The 17,983-nt window shown below is 45.3% G+C and overlaps 1 protein-coding gene across 1 annotated transcript; it reads right to left on the bottom strand.

Annotated features, from left to right (window-relative positions):
• Positions 1 to 292: 292 nt before the first annotated feature.
• On the bottom strand, positions 293 to 7,059 carry LOC110284179 (butyrophilin subfamily 3 member A2-like). The gene is given in 9 exon segments (XM_029471616.1): positions 293 to 334; positions 336 to 898; positions 1,176 to 1,202; positions 2,094 to 2,120; positions 3,381 to 3,440; positions 3,718 to 3,918; positions 4,032 to 4,316; positions 5,128 to 5,478; positions 6,975 to 7,059. Coding segments are annotated over 9 exon segments (1,641 nt in total).
• Between the last annotated feature and the right edge of the window lie 10,924 nt (positions 7,060 to 17,983).

Genomic DNA, 17,983 nt, shown 5'->3' on the forward strand with positions numbered 1-17,983 from the left:
AGCCTCAGCCTCAGCCTCCTCAGCCTCAGCCTCAGCCTCAGAGTCAGACTGAAGAGCAGGGGGTCAAGGCTCCAGACCCTTCCAGGACCCATGCGGGCTTTGGCCTGTGGCTTCTACACTCCCACAAGGAGCCACACTGACAACTTAGGCGGTGGTCTACACTATGGGAACGGAGAGTTCCTGGCATGCTGAAGGAATGGAGAGACTTCCCCTGGGAGAGAGTCTACAACACAAGAGCCTGGAACCAGGCCCTCCCCTGCAGGACTCAGAGACTCCTCCAAAGGAAGCAAAACTAACTTCTTCCCCTTCTTTGCCCTCCTCCCCTTCCTCCCCTTCCTACTTCTTTTCCTTCCTCTCCTTCCATCTTCTCCCTCCCTCCCCTCAAACACACATGGCATGGAGTTGATAATCATTGAGACATTTCCAGACTTAAGCCTGAAGTATGGAAAAAGAGTCCCAGAGAAGGAAGCCTCATGGAAGGAGAACATGGGGGACATGTCACTCATGTTATAGAAGGAGATGTCACCTTCAGTGTAGTCCACAAACACCCCCACACTCTGCGGTGCTTGCCTGACAGATAATAAAGCTGCCCCAGTGTCAATATAAGCCAAATATCCACTACTAGACCTCCCCACAGTCCAAAACCCCTTATGTGGACACTCTGAGAAACAGCCTTTCCTGTCCACACCTTCCCTACAGACCCCCAGAGTCCACTTGCTGCTGTCACCATTCCTTAGCTTCACCTCCCAGTAATGTCTTCCAGAAGAGATGCCTTTGATGCCTAACACACAGAAGAGGTCATCCAAGCACAGAGTGGAATCCTTCCGGCTCACACTCAGCCTATCCAGGGAGATGGCAAGGATGGGGTGGGCAGAGGCTGGATCCAGAGTGAAAGTCCCTGTAGAGAGAATTACCAATTACAAGAGGTCCTGTCCAGTACCCAGAAAAGGCTACAGCTGCCCACCCCCCATCTCAGAGCATCCAAACATCATCTAACAGGATAAGTCCCTCATAGAAGAGCCTTGTAGCTCAAGAACATGACTTGCAAGCAGAGGAAGGTCACTTCTGCCACCCACACCACTGAAGATGTCACCACCTGGGTAGAGAACTGAAGGAGGGACGAGAGCCGTGGGAAGGACAGGAGGGGTGTCCTTAAGAAACGCAGAGACACTCACAGGCCTCGAAGTGCTCCTTGCGCCAATCTAAAGAGAAGCACAGACCATGTGAGCAGTTTCACAGCCTACACCCGCCCAGTCAACGGGGGGACTCAGCAACACAGACCTGGGAGGTGTGGGACAATGAACCTGTCATACACACTCGATCACACAAATACTATACATGCACATACATACACACACATTCATACACAATAGTACACACCTGCATGTCACATACATACACAAGCACACATGCTCACACTCACCAAACACACCTTTGGAAAGGGATAGGGAGAGCCCTTTGCTTCTTCTTTCCCAGGAACCAGTAATTCTCTGTAATCCCATGGGAGAGTAGCCTCATAATCCCACTCTAGTGCATGGCAGAATACTAATGGGCCCTGTCCTGTGCAGGTCTCCATTGGGTAGTCACAGTTTCTGACAGCTCAAGAGGATGACAACTACTTCCTGCTGGCTTTTATGTCATCTTGACACAAGGTAGGGTCATCTCGGAACAAGGAACCTGAATAGGGAAAATGGTTCCATACCACCAGCCTGTAGGCAAGTCTGTGGGACATTTTCTTGACTGGTGATTTGATGTGGGAGGACCCAGCCCATGTGAGCACAGTTATCATTGGTAGATGGTTGTAGGATATAGGAGAAAAGAAACTGAGCAAGCCACCGGAAGTAATCCGTAAGCCACCGGAAGCAATCTGCCAAGCAGCATCCTCCATGGCTTCTGCCACAGCTCCTGCCTCCAGGTTCCTGCCTGCTTGAGTTCCTGACCTGACTTGCTGTGAACATGGGCTGGGAGTGTGAGTCAAGTAAACACTTTTCTCCTTGAGGAAATGCTTCGGGCTTGGGTTTTATCCCAGCAGGAGAAACTCTAGCTAAGATAGTGCTCTGCCCAGAAGGGAGAAGTCTATAGGAGTCACATACCTGCATAGAGCTGGGCCTTCTTCCAAGCTGAAAATGAACACACTCTGGTGAGAACCCAATCAGAATAGCCCCACTCAAAGCTAACCTTCATCCTTCCATTCTAAAAGTGATGCTTTGCCTACAAGGAGAGAGGACCCTGAGGAGCTGGCCCCTGCAAGATTCAGAGGCACCAGAGTATTCTGGGAAATTCCCTGGACCGCAGATGAGAAAGATGGCGTTGTAGGGTAAGTTCCCCCACTGCCCCTGTTCTGTGGTGCACAGCTATAGTTGTGCAATAGCTGCATCTACTTCTAAAATGATACAGAAAAAAAAAATAGCTAACAACCAAACCTTGGTAAATGGGAGAATATCTTAGAAAATAATAAAGTTATTCCACAATTGTCAGAAAACATTTGACATCAGAAATTTTGGACATGAAGTGAATTCGTGGTTGTAGTGTCCAGAATTCCTTAGGTAAAATATCTCCAAAGCCAGGCATCACTATGCCAGCAACACCTAGCTTACCATCCTCCTCCCATGGAGGTCAGCAGCCCAGGCCTCTGCCCATCACCTGATCAAAACCTTCCCGAGTTAGAGGAACAGACCCCATAGGATCTCATTTAGACAAAGGCTAAAGTTATCTGAGAGGAAAGACCCTCGATTGAGAAAATATCTCTTGAAAATGGCTGTAGGCACAGCTATGTGGCATTTTCTTGATTAATGATTGATGTGAAAGGAGCTGCCCACTGTGGGCAGTTCCAACCCTAGGCAGGCAGTCCTGGAGTGAATCAAGTAGCGTGAACAAGCCATTGGAAGGAAGCAAGTAAGCAGCCTTCCTCTGTAGTTTCTGCTTCAGTTCCTGCTCCAGGCCCCAGCTGTGAGTTCCTGCCCTGGCTTTCCTCAACAATAGACTGTGGGGTAAAAATGTGTAAGAAGACTAAACCCTCTCCTCCCCAAGAGGCTTGTGCTTGTGGTATTTACCACAGCAGTAGAAACCTAACCAAGACAACTTTCTTTAATGAAATGTTCATACTCATGTCTGCTTCCAGGCACAGACCATACTCTAGAGCTACAGCAGCCCAAAGTCAGCAATAAATGCATCAGGAATTGGTTAAATAAAGGCTCAGAACAAGGACATATCCAGGAGTCATACATTTTTCAGCTCTGGGCAGAGATCTGAAGAAGTCTAAACACCAGGCTTCCACCTTCCCGACCCTTCCATTTCACTCCCCAGAAGAGGTTCCCACAATGCCAAGAATCAAGGAGAGAACACACGTGGAACCATGGGACACTGGGGCAGTCACTCACCTGCCATGTAAGCTGCCTTCCTTCGAGCTGAAAAGCAACACACAGGAGTCAAGAGAGCTACTGGGCTCCTGAGGGGATCAGAGGGCTCAGGAGGAAAAGCAGGACTCACCAAGCTCCTCCCGGAGTGGGCCTGAAAAACAGGGAGGAGAGAGAGTCTGTACACTTGAGAGGAAGAAAGGAAACACAGTTTGAGTTCCTGATTCTCTGGACTACAGGCCATCTGACCTAACAGACTCCAGCTGTCCTCTCTGGATTTTGTTTTCCACCTACTCTGACCCCAGAACACTGGGGCCTCCTGGAGCCTCTGAACCTGTCCTTCACTGCTATGGTGACTTACCAATAGTCTTCAGAGCATCCTCCTTTGTCTTCTGTAACTCATCCATCTCGTGCTGAAAATTCACCGTTTCCTGCTGCACCTTCAGCCTTGCAGAACGTTCCCTTATGAGAAGATAGCTTGTCCCTAAGACTAGTAGTCCCATCATGGTCAGGGTCACAAGAAAAGCTGGCTTCCAGGGAGAGGCCTGGGGGAAGAAGGGCTCTGTGGCCCAGGCAGAGAGCCAGTAATGAGTGACCCTGAGGAGAGACAGCCTACCATACTCAAGAAAGGCCACACACTTCCCGGGCTCTGTAGAAGTGATGGACAGCTCTCACCTGGGATGAATATGGTCATGGCTTTCTCCTGACCCAAGATAGGATTGAAGATGGAGCAGGTCACATTCCTCACAGAGCTGTCTCTCACAACCAGCGAGGTCTCTGTGCTGAACAGTCCTTCAACATCTTTAGTGTGGGTCTCTGAGGAGAATGCTGTGAAATTCTCTCCTCTGGAGTCTTTCCAATGCACCTGAGGCTCCGGGTACCACCCTGAGGTGATGCACACAACACACACTCCACCATCTTCTGGACCTTTGATGTGCACTTCAGGGACAGAGCCCATCGCTGCAGGAGAACAGATGTGAACACCCTAGAACCCACTTTTGGTTGAGGTACCCCAGGAGCAACTATGTGACTCATGGGAACCTTTCACAGGACAGATGGGAATTGAAGGGGAAAGGTGTTCCTGCATTGGGACTAGGTTGGGCCCCTATTGCCTGACAGGAAAGATAGGAGAGCACACTGTGGGGAACAGACCACTCCTTTGTCAACCACAAGATCCTGAGGAACCTGAAGGAAGTTGAACACAGGAGCCTGAGGTGGGAACCAGCACTCCATCTGTCCATTATCCACACAGCTGTGACCCTCATGGCAGGCCCACACCCAGCTCTCCTCTCAAGGAAGACAGACTTTAAGCATCCTTCCTTCCATCCCCTCCATCACTTACCTTTAGCATTGACCGCCTTTTCTCACTGAATGCTCACTAACACTCAGTGACTTTCCTGCTGACCTCTCTAAACTATACATTCCAACCGCTGGTATTTTCATAACACCGACAGGATCCCTAACCCACAGAACTGGACACAGCACATTTTAGGGGATCCACCTATAAAATTTGAGCTTAATTATCTATGTAGAAATTCACTACCCATTTCTCATCTCAAAATGGAAAACTAGAAATGAGTAGAGATAAAAATGAGAGATGAGAGCACCCCTGTGAGCCCAGCACTGCACAGCAAGCTAAAGGACAGTCTGGCAAACATGAGAACTTCTCTCAAAACATAAAAGAATATAAGGGGCTGAGTGACATGAACCCTCAGTTTCCTCCCACACAAGGGTCACTCAAGGTTTTTAGAACAGGGATCAGTTAACCAACCTGCCACCTTCAGTTCCAAGATGGCCTCTTCATAGAACACTCCCTGTTTGAAGTGGCAGATGTATATCCCACTATCTGATGCCTGGACATTTTGGATCTTCACAGCAGCTGTGCCTTGATGGAACTGGTCCTTCACCAGAGAGGTGCGCTGTGAATACCCAGGCATCTGTCCTTCCTTCTGTTCCTCTTGGTCCCGATAGACAAGCACTGCTTCTGAGAATCTGCTGCGGAACCACCTCAACTCATCCATGTTCTCCACATTCATGGCTGAAATCACGGAGCAGGGAAGGATGGCTTCCCCACCTGGTGCAGCCACAATGGGGTCTGAGGGACCAAAGACCTGGAACTCCTCTGTGGACACAGGAGTAGCAGTGAGAGGCTGGAGAGACTCAGGAGGATGCAGAGAACACACTCTGAAGGGGAATAACATCCCAGCAGAAAGCAAGGGATAGATGGGGTTGCTCTGTGCACCGTGCATTAGGCATGCATGACTAACTAATGCACTAATGTTCAAGTTACCTTTGGACAGAGCAGTGCACCCCATAGATGATGTAAAACAAAACAAAACAAAAGCTAAACAACAACAAAAAACCACTCTTCTGCCAGTGTCCCTGACCACAGACCCTTCCATGAAGGAATCCCTTGTGTATTCTTTCTCCAGCTTGCATGTACCTGGTCACCAGAGAATTTCAGGAAACTTAATCTTCACTGAGAGCTCTAGCCTTAGTATGTTTGGGTGGGTTCAAGATCATAAATCTATAAAGATCACTACAGATGCTCACACAATCAATTATATGGCCACACCTTGGGAGACACGGGTGTAACTGGCTGGTTTCGTACAAGGCCCAAGGAAGTTCCAACACCCAATCCTAAATTATGTTGTCAGCCAATTTCTTCATCCACTGAATAATATGAATATTAAAACAGAGAGCTGAGGCTGAAGAGATGGCAGAACAACTAAGATACAGGGGATTCCTCTAGAGGATGCAGGTTCAATTCCCAGCACCCACAGGATAGAACATGACTACCTGTAACTCGCTTCTGGATTCTGAGGCCATCAGGAATACAGGTGTTTGTTACACAGACATACATTCGGGGAAATGCCCAAACACATTAAATAAAACATACACAGCCAAAGGATACCTCTCTGAAAAAGCCACCTGATTCCAGGAGCCCGATCACTTCTTGATAAAGAAGGAAGATTGTCTGCTCACTCTGGGAACCCTTGGCCCTCTAAACTGGAGGACTTTGCCACAGGCACTGTGGCCCCAAGAGCTCCTTGTCACTCTGCACTGCTCCACTTGTGTCTAGCACACTGCTGCCACTGGACAGACCAGGACACCTGTCTGCTGTCACCCAACCCCACCTCTGTGACCCTAACATGGAGTGAAATCCTGTCCCTGCTCTGCTCAAGGCTCAGTCCTGACTCTGCTTTTCCCACCAGGGATCACCAGGCCCCCAGGACTGCTCCCAACTCAGTCCTCCCCACCACAGTTCCTGCCTCTCTCTCCCTGAGTCATTCTGCTGCAGCCAGCTCTGGCCTCCGGAGCTCCTCACACCCCAGGCACACTGTCAGTCAAAGGCTATCCCAACTATGCTCCCCAGGTAGGGTCTGGCTATGAAGCTCAGACTGGCCAAGGACTCACGATATTCCAGTGGCAGCCTCTCAAAGGCTGATGCATGCATTGTCACCAGATATTTTTATTACTCACACAATGAAAATGGAAAGATGGGGAAATCTTGTATGCCAGATTTCTATGGGTCTCCTGCACATCTGACCTACAGAGAACCTGGCAGCTCAAACCCACTGTAGGGAGACATGGGAAGACAGACCAGGACAGACTCACGTGTGGTCACCCAGCTAAGCAGCTGTGTAAGGACAAACAGACAGGAGACATGGAAGAGCAGAGACGGCTTTCCGTGATTTTCCATGTCCAGCAGAACTGAAGAGAAAAACAGGAGAGGCAGATCAACAGCCTGCAACAGGAGGTAAGAGGCAAGTTCCACCCAGATCTTGGACCCCTCATCAGAGACAGCATTGCTCAGAGCAGATCAGCCCACAGGACCGAAACACATCCATGCTCACAGGGTGAAGACTCCACACAACCCAACTCTGACAAACAGCCCGGCCTAGTCTCCTCTCAACCCTGAGCAGACTGGGCAGCTGGGGACACACAAGTCACTTCGTGAAAGCTATTCCTTTCCTTCCCACCTCAGCCCCAGCTCAGGGGCAGCCAAACTCTACTCAGAATTATAGGCCCTTCCTTTCTCAGAGCCTTGAGGAGAACCCAGTGTAGACACCATGACTCCAACTCCCCGTTATGCACAAAGTGCCTGTGACCCCAAGACATGGAGCCTATGACTCTTCCTTGGGAATAGACTGGACCCTGTATTCTATGGCTCCACAACAGTGACCAGCCCCTTACCAGCATCTTCAAAGACATACAAGTCTCCAAGAATGCTGACAGGCCCATCACAAATGCCTTATCCTAGCTATTGGCTTTGGAGATTGTGTATGCTTCTGTCCCAGACCAGCCCTACCATGGTTCCAGGATATACCCAGACTCAGCATGTGCCATACACACATGCCCAACAGCACAGGTTTATTCTCATAGTCTCTGTTGATAATGACCAAGCTGAGTGTACACAGAATTGAAAAGAACAGGAGAGAGGCCAGAACATGCAGGCTGACTGGGGCAGTTGGGTGTTGGGCAGGGGAGGGCTCAGGGCAGGCCTGAGTTAGCAGGCCAAAGAGAGTGGGGGGAAGAGAGAGAGAAGAAGAAAACACTTTTCTTCCCAAACCACCTGCTGTTTGGAAGGAGAGGAGGTGGGGAGGGAGCCAAAGGCCTGAGAAGGACAAACATAGGGAGCTCTGAGCTGCCTCCAGGCTCAGACACCAGGGAGGTGACCTGCTGAAGCTCACTCAGCATAATCTCCTCTCTGCTCCTTCTGCAGGCCCCAGCTGTCTTCAATACCCACCTACCTGCTTCTTTTGCTCCCAGCTTTGAAAGGCTGTGACTTCATCAGGAGCAGCTCAGGGCCAAGGGGACCCAGCAGATCCCAAATCCGCCTCTCACACTTCATCCCCTCTCCAAGAGGCTCTCACAGCTCTAAGCTCTGCTCGCCTCAGTGCCAGCCTTGGGTTGCCTCAGGTCCATGATCATGGTTTCTAGGGCAGCAGACAGAAGTGCAGCCTGACTCAAGTTGTCACAGCCTCTCCAGAGACCACGATGACTACAGAGAGAGCAGCTGTGGAGACAGGGCAGGCACAGTGTCCACCATGAGGACAACAGAGACAGCAGCAGAGGAGATGGCAGGAACAGGAACAGAGTCACTGCCCATTCAAGCAGCGCCCTTTGAGCCAACAGAGCAATTGGAGTTTCAGCCACGGAAACTGAAAGCTACAGTAATGTGACCCTGGCGCATGGTCCTTCTGAATGTGCTGTTCTGTCAGGAAGAGGTGAAGGTTCACCTCACCACCCCAACCACGCCCCTATCCCACCACTACACACCTTGTCCAATGGAGGGACTTCTCAGACCTACACTTTATAGAATGTTAAAAGATGATACAAAAAAAGACAACACAATTTTATTGAATCCATTTTAAGCATCAGGAGCAGCTCATGTCTGCACAAAACAGAGTTATATCAACTCCTGTCACATCTCCAAATAGAGATAGTGTCATGGCCTAGGTCTAGCTCCAGTAACTACTAAGATGAGGGAAAGGTATGTCTTCCTGAAACATGTAGTTTCTACCAAAATTCCTGCCCTGTGCGCAGCTCAGCCCAAACCTAGCACCCAGATCACAGATTCAGCAGGAACCTGCCAGGGACCTTGGACTCCAGGCGCCTGGATGTAAACAAACCTTATCTCCTCCAGAGTCCCCAGCCTATGGCTTCCAAAGTGGATGACAGGTGAAGACAATGACCAGGAGCAGGTCAGAGAGCCTTAGAGGACACTCAGAAAACCTGGATGAGATGTGCATTGTATCTCTCACAGGGCATCAAAGTCAAGCCAGTTGCATTGACGGTTGGAATTAATAAAGGAGCCAGAGATGATTGCTTGTATAAAAACATGACCTTGGGGCTGGGCAGTGGCAGCGCATGCCTTTACCCAGCAGTCCAGAGGCAGAGGCAGGCGGATTTCTGAGTTTGAGGACAGCCTGGTCTACAGAGTGAGTTCAAGAACAGCCAGGGCTACACAGAGAAACCCTGTCACCAAAAAAAAACCAAAACAAAACAAAAGACCTAAACTGTACACTAATCATATCAATAACCAAACCCTAATGATCCTAACCATAGTCATAACCCGAACCCAAAGAACTCTACCCCTAATGCTAACCTAACACAATCCTAACAATCCTAACACTAGCCATCACCATAACCCTAACACTAACCATAACCCTCACCCTAACGCTAACCCTAACTCTAACCCTAACAACACCAACCTTAACCATAACCGTAACCATAACCATAACTTCTCAGAAGGTAGAGGCAGGAGGATCATGAACTCAAGCCGTCCTTAGCTACATAGTGAGTTCAAGGTCAGCCTGAGCTACGTGAACCCTGTCTCAAACTCTGGATCCTGAGAAACACAGCACACATCTTTAATACCAGCAATGGTGGAACACAGGATCTCTGTCTGTTTTTAGTCCAGCCTGGTCTATGCATCCAGTCCAGGCCACCTCTGTAGTGGGCTCCTCACTCAGAAAGAAAAAAGAAAAAGGGAAATGAAAGAAGGAAAGGAAGAGAGAGAGAGAGAGAGAGAGAAAGAAAGAAAGAAAGAAAGAAAGAAAGAAAGAAAGAAAGAAAGAAAGAAAGAAAGAAAGAAGTAGGGAGGGGGAAATATCAACATCAAAACAAGAGGTGACATCATGATTACATAGATAAAAAGCATTAGCCACCAAGCCTGACAACCTGAGTTTGATCATGGACCCACATGAGGGTGAGAAAAGACCTGACCACCATCCTGTGACCTCCACGTGTGAGCCATGACAGGGCACACAGGTTCCCACTTGACTGTACTCACACGTGTGCCCACCCTATACACCCAATAACAGATGAAGGATCCTCTTCAGAGATTCATTCTTGTTCAGTGTGGAAGCATGTTTGGCCTGCATGTGCTTATGTGCATCTCAAGTGTGCCTGGTGCTCACAGAGTCAGTAGGTTGCGTTAGAAGCAGGTGAAGTGGAACTACCGGATGTGTGTCCAGTTATGTGGGTGCTGGGAAAGGAACCAGGGTCCACTACAAGAGCAGCAAGCACAGGCTGGAGAGATGGCTCAGCAGTTAAGAGCACTGACTGCTCTTCCAAATGTCCTGAGTTCAATTTCCAGCAACCACATGGTGACTCACAACCATCTGTAATAGGATCTGATACCCTCTTCTGGTGTGTCTAAACACAGCTACAGTGTACTCATATAAATATAATAAATAAATCTTTTAAAAAAGAAAAAAGAAAAAGAAAGATAGTACACCAAGCACTATGACCCACTAAGACCTCTCTCCAGCCCCATAAAGAATTTTTTGCATTGAGATCAGTAAAAGGCTTCTCTCAAGTGCTCTTTTTCTGGTGACTTTGATCACTATCACTTGTAGCATAAAGAGGACACAATGAATATGGTACCTGGGTAGCTCTGGCAAACTGGTATCAGATGTGATTCTTGGTAGACAATTTGAGGACATATGGAATTAAGTAACAGGCAAAAATGGAGCACACACCTGGAGGAGTTTTGCTCAGTTTTAAGTAGAACAATCTGTAGAATGGGGATTTTGCTACCCAGCGTTAAGCTCTGAGTGGACTGCACTACCAGCCCCACCCAGGTTCCCTCAGCTCTGCAGATGAAACACATACACACACACACACACACACACACACAGTAGTTTACTGTCAGCCTTCCTTATTGACTCAATTGCTGGGTACTTCTAATGCTTCCTTGACTTCACTCCCAGCTCAGCACCCTAAACCTGCCCTCAACTTCAGTTGCTCAGTTACCTTCTCTTTGTTCAGCCCCCTTAATCTGCCCTCAGCTTAATTATGTTTCTAATATCTCACCTGCTACCCCAGGTTCAATTGGGGAAGCAACCAATGGCCATTCTTCTTGAGATCTCACATGGCTGATGGCTCCTCCACAACCTACCCCCCACGCAATGCAAATCTTTTGTCCTGCCCTGGCTCTGTTAGCCTCCCTGCAAAAAAACTGGAAGTCCTGCCTCTTCAGCCAAACACACTGGCCATTAGCTAGCATCTTTATATATATATATATATATATATATATATATATATATATATATATAGAGAGAGAGAGAGAGAGAGAGAGAGAGAGATTATTTCCTTTATTGAGAAACTTAAGTCTTGGGTACATCAAAACCAGTTTTTGGCATGGGGAGACAAACAGAACCCACAATAGAAAAAAAAGTTATCAACTGGGTCATGGCAGAACCCAGAGAATATATTCTTATAATTGAAATTTTCTAGGTGCTTCATAATTGACCTTCTGATACAAAATGATCTATTGAATTTGCAACTTGGTTCTTGGTGTGGAGGTCCACAGACAAACTAGAACATCTTCAGATGTTAGCTGGATGCCATGAGGGTTTATTTGGCTTTAGACTGTTATTTCTTCTCTAAGATGCATCAGCAGCAACAGTGCCCACCTCTGGGCAGCTTCTTTCTTGGTTTGAATACATTGTTTGGATAAGTGGGAACAGACGCTCCCCCAGCATCTGCTTCTGCTTCTGGGGGGTAGGGCACTCCAGCCAGCATGGAGGCAGTCAGGGGCTCCTGACACTAGATATGAACTGCAGGCTGGGGGGCCTACAGCAGCTGGATGGCAGAGTGGGAGCTGGCTAGCTGGCATCTTTATTGATATATCAAGAACCAGTTGGTAAACAGGACCTTCAGAGTTCACTCACAGATTCCCCATCATAGCATCAGAACCACCCCCTGCATCTCACCTTTTGTGTCCAATTAAAAAACCTCTTCTCTCAGAGATAAATGGAACAAAGCCATGATAATAATGTAAATTATAGAGTATTAGCTGTGACAATTAACATCTAGTCCATCATGTTTATCAATTAGATGAAGTATTCTACCATCATTCCTAACTTAAAGACTTACAATTCTATCCCGGAATTATGTTTAGATCTGAAACATCATCTGGAAACCATGTCTTCTATTCTATAACCTCTCTCTGAACACTAAACAACTTGAGTTTGATGATGAGACTATAACTAGTCTTCAACCCTGTCAGATGCTATTTTATGAGTAATTTTCTCAATAACCAATTGTACTAAGTCTTCATTCATGTCATGTGAACAATGGCACAATGAACCTTTACCTGTCTTGCTTGATTTTCTTGATTTTTTATAGGTTTCAGGGGGTCTCCCCTATCATATCTGATCTATACTCTTACTCTGGAAGAGGTCCAAAGCCTATTTTCCTTTCCTGAAACACAAATGTGGAGTCTTTCTTTCAAAATAGCCTGCCCTTGCTCCAGTAACTGGAATTCATTGAAGAGTTAGCTTGATCTCTCTCCCAGAGGAATTATAATATAACCGCCAAACTCATAGCCATACTCATTTTGATGAATAAAACCATTTTTATATACATAGGGTTTCTCTGAGGAGACCTGGCTGTACTAGAACCCACTCTTTAGACAAGGTGGCTTCAAACGTAAAGATCTACCTGACTCTAGAGATTTAAGGTAGAAGCTACCACTGCCCAGTCAAGATAAGCTTCTATTTTTTAAGTTGGATTCTTGTGTTTATTTATTTATTTATTTATTTATTTATTTATTTATTTTACATATTGACCAGAGTTTAGACATTTGCCTATACCCTCAGTTCTTCACACCCCATCTACCATCTCTCCCCCACAAACCTTCTCCTCCATACCTTTCTCTTCAGAAGAGTGGAGGCCTCCCATGGGTATCAACAGGCCTTAGCATATCAAACTGCAGTAAGACTCATTTTCCTGTTGAGGCTAGAACAGGCAGACCAGTAGGAAGTATGGTCCCAGAAGCAGGCAAGAGTCGGAGACAGTCCATGCTCCTGCTGTTAGGAGTCCCACATGAAAACCAAGCTACTCAACTGTTACATATGACAGAGGGTCAGTCCTGTGTTAGCTCCCCTAGTTGGTGATTCGGTCTCTGTGAACCGCTATGGGCCCACGTTAGTTGATTAAGTTGGTTTTCTTGTGGTGTCCTTGACCCTTCTGCTTCTTACAATTCTTCTTCTCAATTGTCTGCAGGATTCTCTAAGCTCAGCCTAATACTGAGCTGTGGATCTCTGCTTCTGTTTCCATCACTTGCTGGGTGAAACCTCTCTGATGAAGGTTTTGCTAGGCTCCTGTCCTCAAGTATAGCAGAGTATCATTAATAGTGCCATCTATAATAGAAGGGTGGGCTCCTCTAATGACTTGGGTCTCATTGGTTGGCTCATGCCTCCAATTCTGTTCATCTTTATGCCTGCACATCCTGTAGGCAGGACAAATTGTGGGTTTAAGGTTTTGTGGGTGGGTTGATGTCCTAATCCCTTCATTGGAATTCTTATCTGGTTATGGGTGGTGGTTGTTTCAGGTTTGATAACTCCCATTGCTAGGAGTCTTAGATAGGGTCACTGCCTGAAGCCATCGCCTCAGCCATGGCCTTGTGGATATTTTCTAGCTTACATAAACAATCCTGAGAGAACATTCGTGGCCATAACAGTAAGAATGTTTATGGGAAAAGAGGACACTGTGACCGTTGATTCCAGGAGCTGAAACTGCCACCTGACCTTCAGAGAGTCCCTGAGCTCTTCCCCCCTTCCTTGGAGCCTCCTCTTGCTTATGCTGATATTGCCACTCCTGAATAAAGTTTTCAGAGCTTGATCAGTATGATTGACTTGCTCTCATTCTTCGTGTCTCCTCTCTCTCTCTCTCTCTCTCTCTCTCTCTCTCTCTCTCTCTCTCTCTCTCTCTCTCTCTCTCTCTCTCTCTCTCTCTCTCTCTCTCTCTCTCTCTCTCTCTCTCTCTCTCTTTCTCCTGCCCTGGGTCCCTGCTGATTGTCCCTGCAGGTCCGGGGAAAACTGGCGCCCAGCATGTGACTCTAGGTTTGGGGTCTGAGAGAGACCACTCTTCCCCATTGAGCCGCCGCTTCATCAAGAAGTGAGTGAAGGCTCACACTGAGTTGCTGCCTTGTCAAGAGGTGAATGAAGACTCGCATTGAATGGCTGCCTCTTGAGGAGGTGAGTGAAGGTTTGCATTGGACTGCCGCCTCATCAGGAGGTAAGTGAAGGTCCGCACTGGATCGGCACTTCATTAAGAAGTGAGTGAAGATCCGCACAGAGATCTCGACAGTGTCATCTACACTGTTTCAAAGATCTGAGAAAGGTCGGAAGAGTGGCTAGACTATGGGACAAGCATTAAGTAAACATGAATTGTTTTTAACGGGATTTCAAGGAATCCCGCAAGACACGAGGAATATGGGTTAAGAAAATTTGTTCCCAGCCAAGAGCTGCTCCAGGTGGGAGGAATAGGGTTTAAAATAAAATAAAATAAATAAAAAGAGTAAAAAACCAAAAGTACAAAAACATAATAACAAGTGTTAGAAAAAATTCTTAGCTCAAGTACATTTGTGTTGTTCTTAATTCCCAGAAGTAGGAATGGTGTATAAATGAAAGAATTTGACAAGCTGAGGAGTAATTAGGAAAGTTAGAAAAGCAGGGCACTGAGGAGCAACTATCAGTAGCTACCACTGTGCCTCCTCTCCCTTCTCTGGCAGAATTCCCAGAAGAAGGAGATAAAGAATTAGACTTTGAACATGAGAGAAAGAGAGAGAATAGGTTTCAGAAAAGCAGTTATCCCCTGCTCAGGACCTTTTAGCAAAAAAGAGGGAAAATGAAAATAAGCTATTTCAGAGCTCTCCTAGGGAGAGGAGGAAATCGGGAGACGTCCTGCTTCCTCTCTGGCTCCTATGGAGATATTCTTAGTTCTGGTTAGGATATCTGGTTCCCTTTGAGACATCAAGTTCTATTCCCTCTCTGTCTGTCCTTGGTGCACCAATTTGTCCATATGTCTGTCATTTTATGTTTGTTTTTGTTTTGTTGTTTGAATGATTGTTCTTCTGTGTTTCATGTTGAAAAAAAATAGTTAAAACTTTATCTGCTGGCTGTTCATCCTTTGCTTTAGTTTAACTTGTCTAAAAGGCTGTCTCAATTTGCACAGCAGAAACTGATAACTTACACTGCACTGTGGCTGGGAGTCAAGTACAGCTGGAAAAGCCCTGCTAAAGGCTGATTATCTACGTAAGTAGCTCTTAAAGGGACCAACAGCTTTTTACTTGTAACAGAAAGTTAACTTAAAAGTGGTAACTCAGGGTGGGAGTCATTCTAAACAACACATGGCATGAGCCAACCCAGGAAAACAGGTCTTTAAAGATACTTCTAAATTGGGATAATAATTTGTGTAATTATTATTCTAGAATCTAGGTTTATAAAGGATAGAATTTAAAACAATGTCTCTTCAGTGAGGTATGAAAAGCTGCACTGTCATGCATTCAAATATAAGAGCTGGCAGCCAAACTTTGTAATGTGAAAGTGATGATTTTGGTATTGATTTTAAAGAGAATAGATTGTTTAAAATTGGGTTTTGCTTTCCAAAAGTTATGGACATTTTCTACTATTGCAAAAGAAACTTAAAAATTATGGTTAAAATTGCCAATGTTCCACTGAGTGCAGGTTGCAGTTTGATTGCAAGCTCACGATTTTTAACTCACCTATATATTATAATTAGGATGATTACAAGAATTTATCTTATGAGAACACTAATGCAGCTCCCTGCAGCCATCCACCCATACAAAGCAAAGACAGACTTATCTAAATATATTCACCTTTGTGCAGAAATTGTACCCTCATACAATCAGTTTGGCTATGGTTTCTGCCTTGCAGGGGAGTACAGTACAAGCAATGCTTCCAGCACTAAGGTTATGAGGAATGTTTTAAGAATAAATCGCTTAAGAAAGAGTGTCCAAAAATTAGAGGCATAGACAGACAGTCAAATTGTTCCCCTGGAATCTGTCCTCACTGCAGAAGGGATAATCTCTGGGCCAGGACTCTGGCAGTATGCTCAGATTAAGAAATATTTATATTTGAGTTAATGCAAAGCTCAGAGCAGCCTCATCGAGGCTTGTGTGGCTTTTCTTTTGTTTTGCAAACCCTGCCTAGTGAAGTTTTGGGACTTCCCCTCTCCTTGCCTCCTGAGGATTATTTTTAAGACAAAACAACATTATCACAAATCTATTCAGATACTGTTCAAAAGAAAGTTTAAACTTAAGATTATGAAATGTCAATGAGACTGTGGAACTTAAAGGCATTACAATCTGACCTCTCTACTCCATATAGAGTAGAGGAAGCTTCTGTAATCAATTGTTATCTATTGTAATCAGTGCTAATTAAACATTAGCTGCTTATTTTAGTTATTGTATCTCAATGTGCCCACAGCAATTCTTTGGTAAAAGAGAACATTAATGTGGAATCATCTTTCTTCATCTCCAAGTAAAGTTTTAACATCCTATTATGAAGCTGGTGTGGTGTTAGTCAAAATTTGTAAGATAAGCCGGGCAGTGGTGGCGCAGCACGCCTTTAATCCCAGCACTTGGGAGGCAGAGGCAGGCGGATTTCTGAGTCCAAGGCCAGCCTGATCTACAGAGTGAGTTCCAGGACAGCCAGGGCTACACAGAGAAACCCTGTCTCGAAAAATCCAAAAAAAAAAATTTGTAAGATAAAATCATGAAGATATTTTTTTATAAAAAGAAAAGTCTTAAAAACCTGATGAGATGCCTGTTTCTTGTCTCAAGCAGCAATTAAATTGGTTATTACAAAATTTTGATATTTGCTCTATTACATAGTAAATTTTTAGGTAAAATTGATAATCATTACACAAAAGATAAGTTGTTAAAATTGCTTCTATGCTTGCTTTTGTATTTCCTGTAATTTTACACATGCATCCCATAAAGAATACGTCTACTGTATTTATAAACAGCCCTTCTATGGGAAAGAAGTATATGTGATTGGATTACAGGTTTATTCTTTGGAGATTCCTCCTGCTTTGACACAGATAACTGAATTGTGTGCTGTAGCCAGTGTTTTGAAATCTTGAAAAATCAAGCAGGTGGAGACATTCATAAAGGATATTATAAAATAGTAGTAGATTTGAAAGATTATTTCTTTACTATTCCTTTGCATCCTCAGGATTGTGAAAGATTTGCTTTCAGTGTTCTTTCTATTAATTTTAAAGAACCAATAAGAAGGTATCAGTGGATAGTTCTTTCTTAAGGCATGGCTAACAGTTCTACACTATGTAAAAATTTGTGGCACAAGCATTCAGCCTAATAGACAGCAATAGCCAACAATATATATTATAGTTTACGTGGATGATATCTTATTAGCAGGGAAAGCTCCTCAGGACTTGCTTCTATGTTATAGAAATTTACAACAGACATTATCTAATAAAGGATTACAAATAGCTCCAGAAAAACTGCAAACTCAAGATCCTTATAATTATTTAGGTTTTAGACTTACAGATCAAGCTGTTTTTCCTCAGAAAATAATTATTTGTAGGGACAATTTTAAAACTTTAAATGATTTTCAAAAACTGTTAGCTTATATTACTTGGATTCGTCCTTATTTAAAGCTTACTACAGGAGAATTGAAACCCTTATTTGATATTCTTAGGGGGAGTGCTGATCCTACCTCTCCTCGAGTTTTAACTTCAGAAGTATTGTTAGCCTTACAAGTAGAAAGAGCTACTGAAAAACAATTTGTTACTTATATAAATTATTCTTTCCCTTTACAATTGTTGGTTTTTAATATGACTCATAC

Source organism: Mus caroli, chromosome 17, assembly GCF_900094665.2.
Source record: "Mus caroli chromosome 17, CAROLI_EIJ_v1.1, whole genome shotgun sequence".
Taxonomy (NCBI): Eukaryota; Metazoa; Chordata; class Mammalia; order Rodentia; family Muridae; genus Mus; species Mus caroli.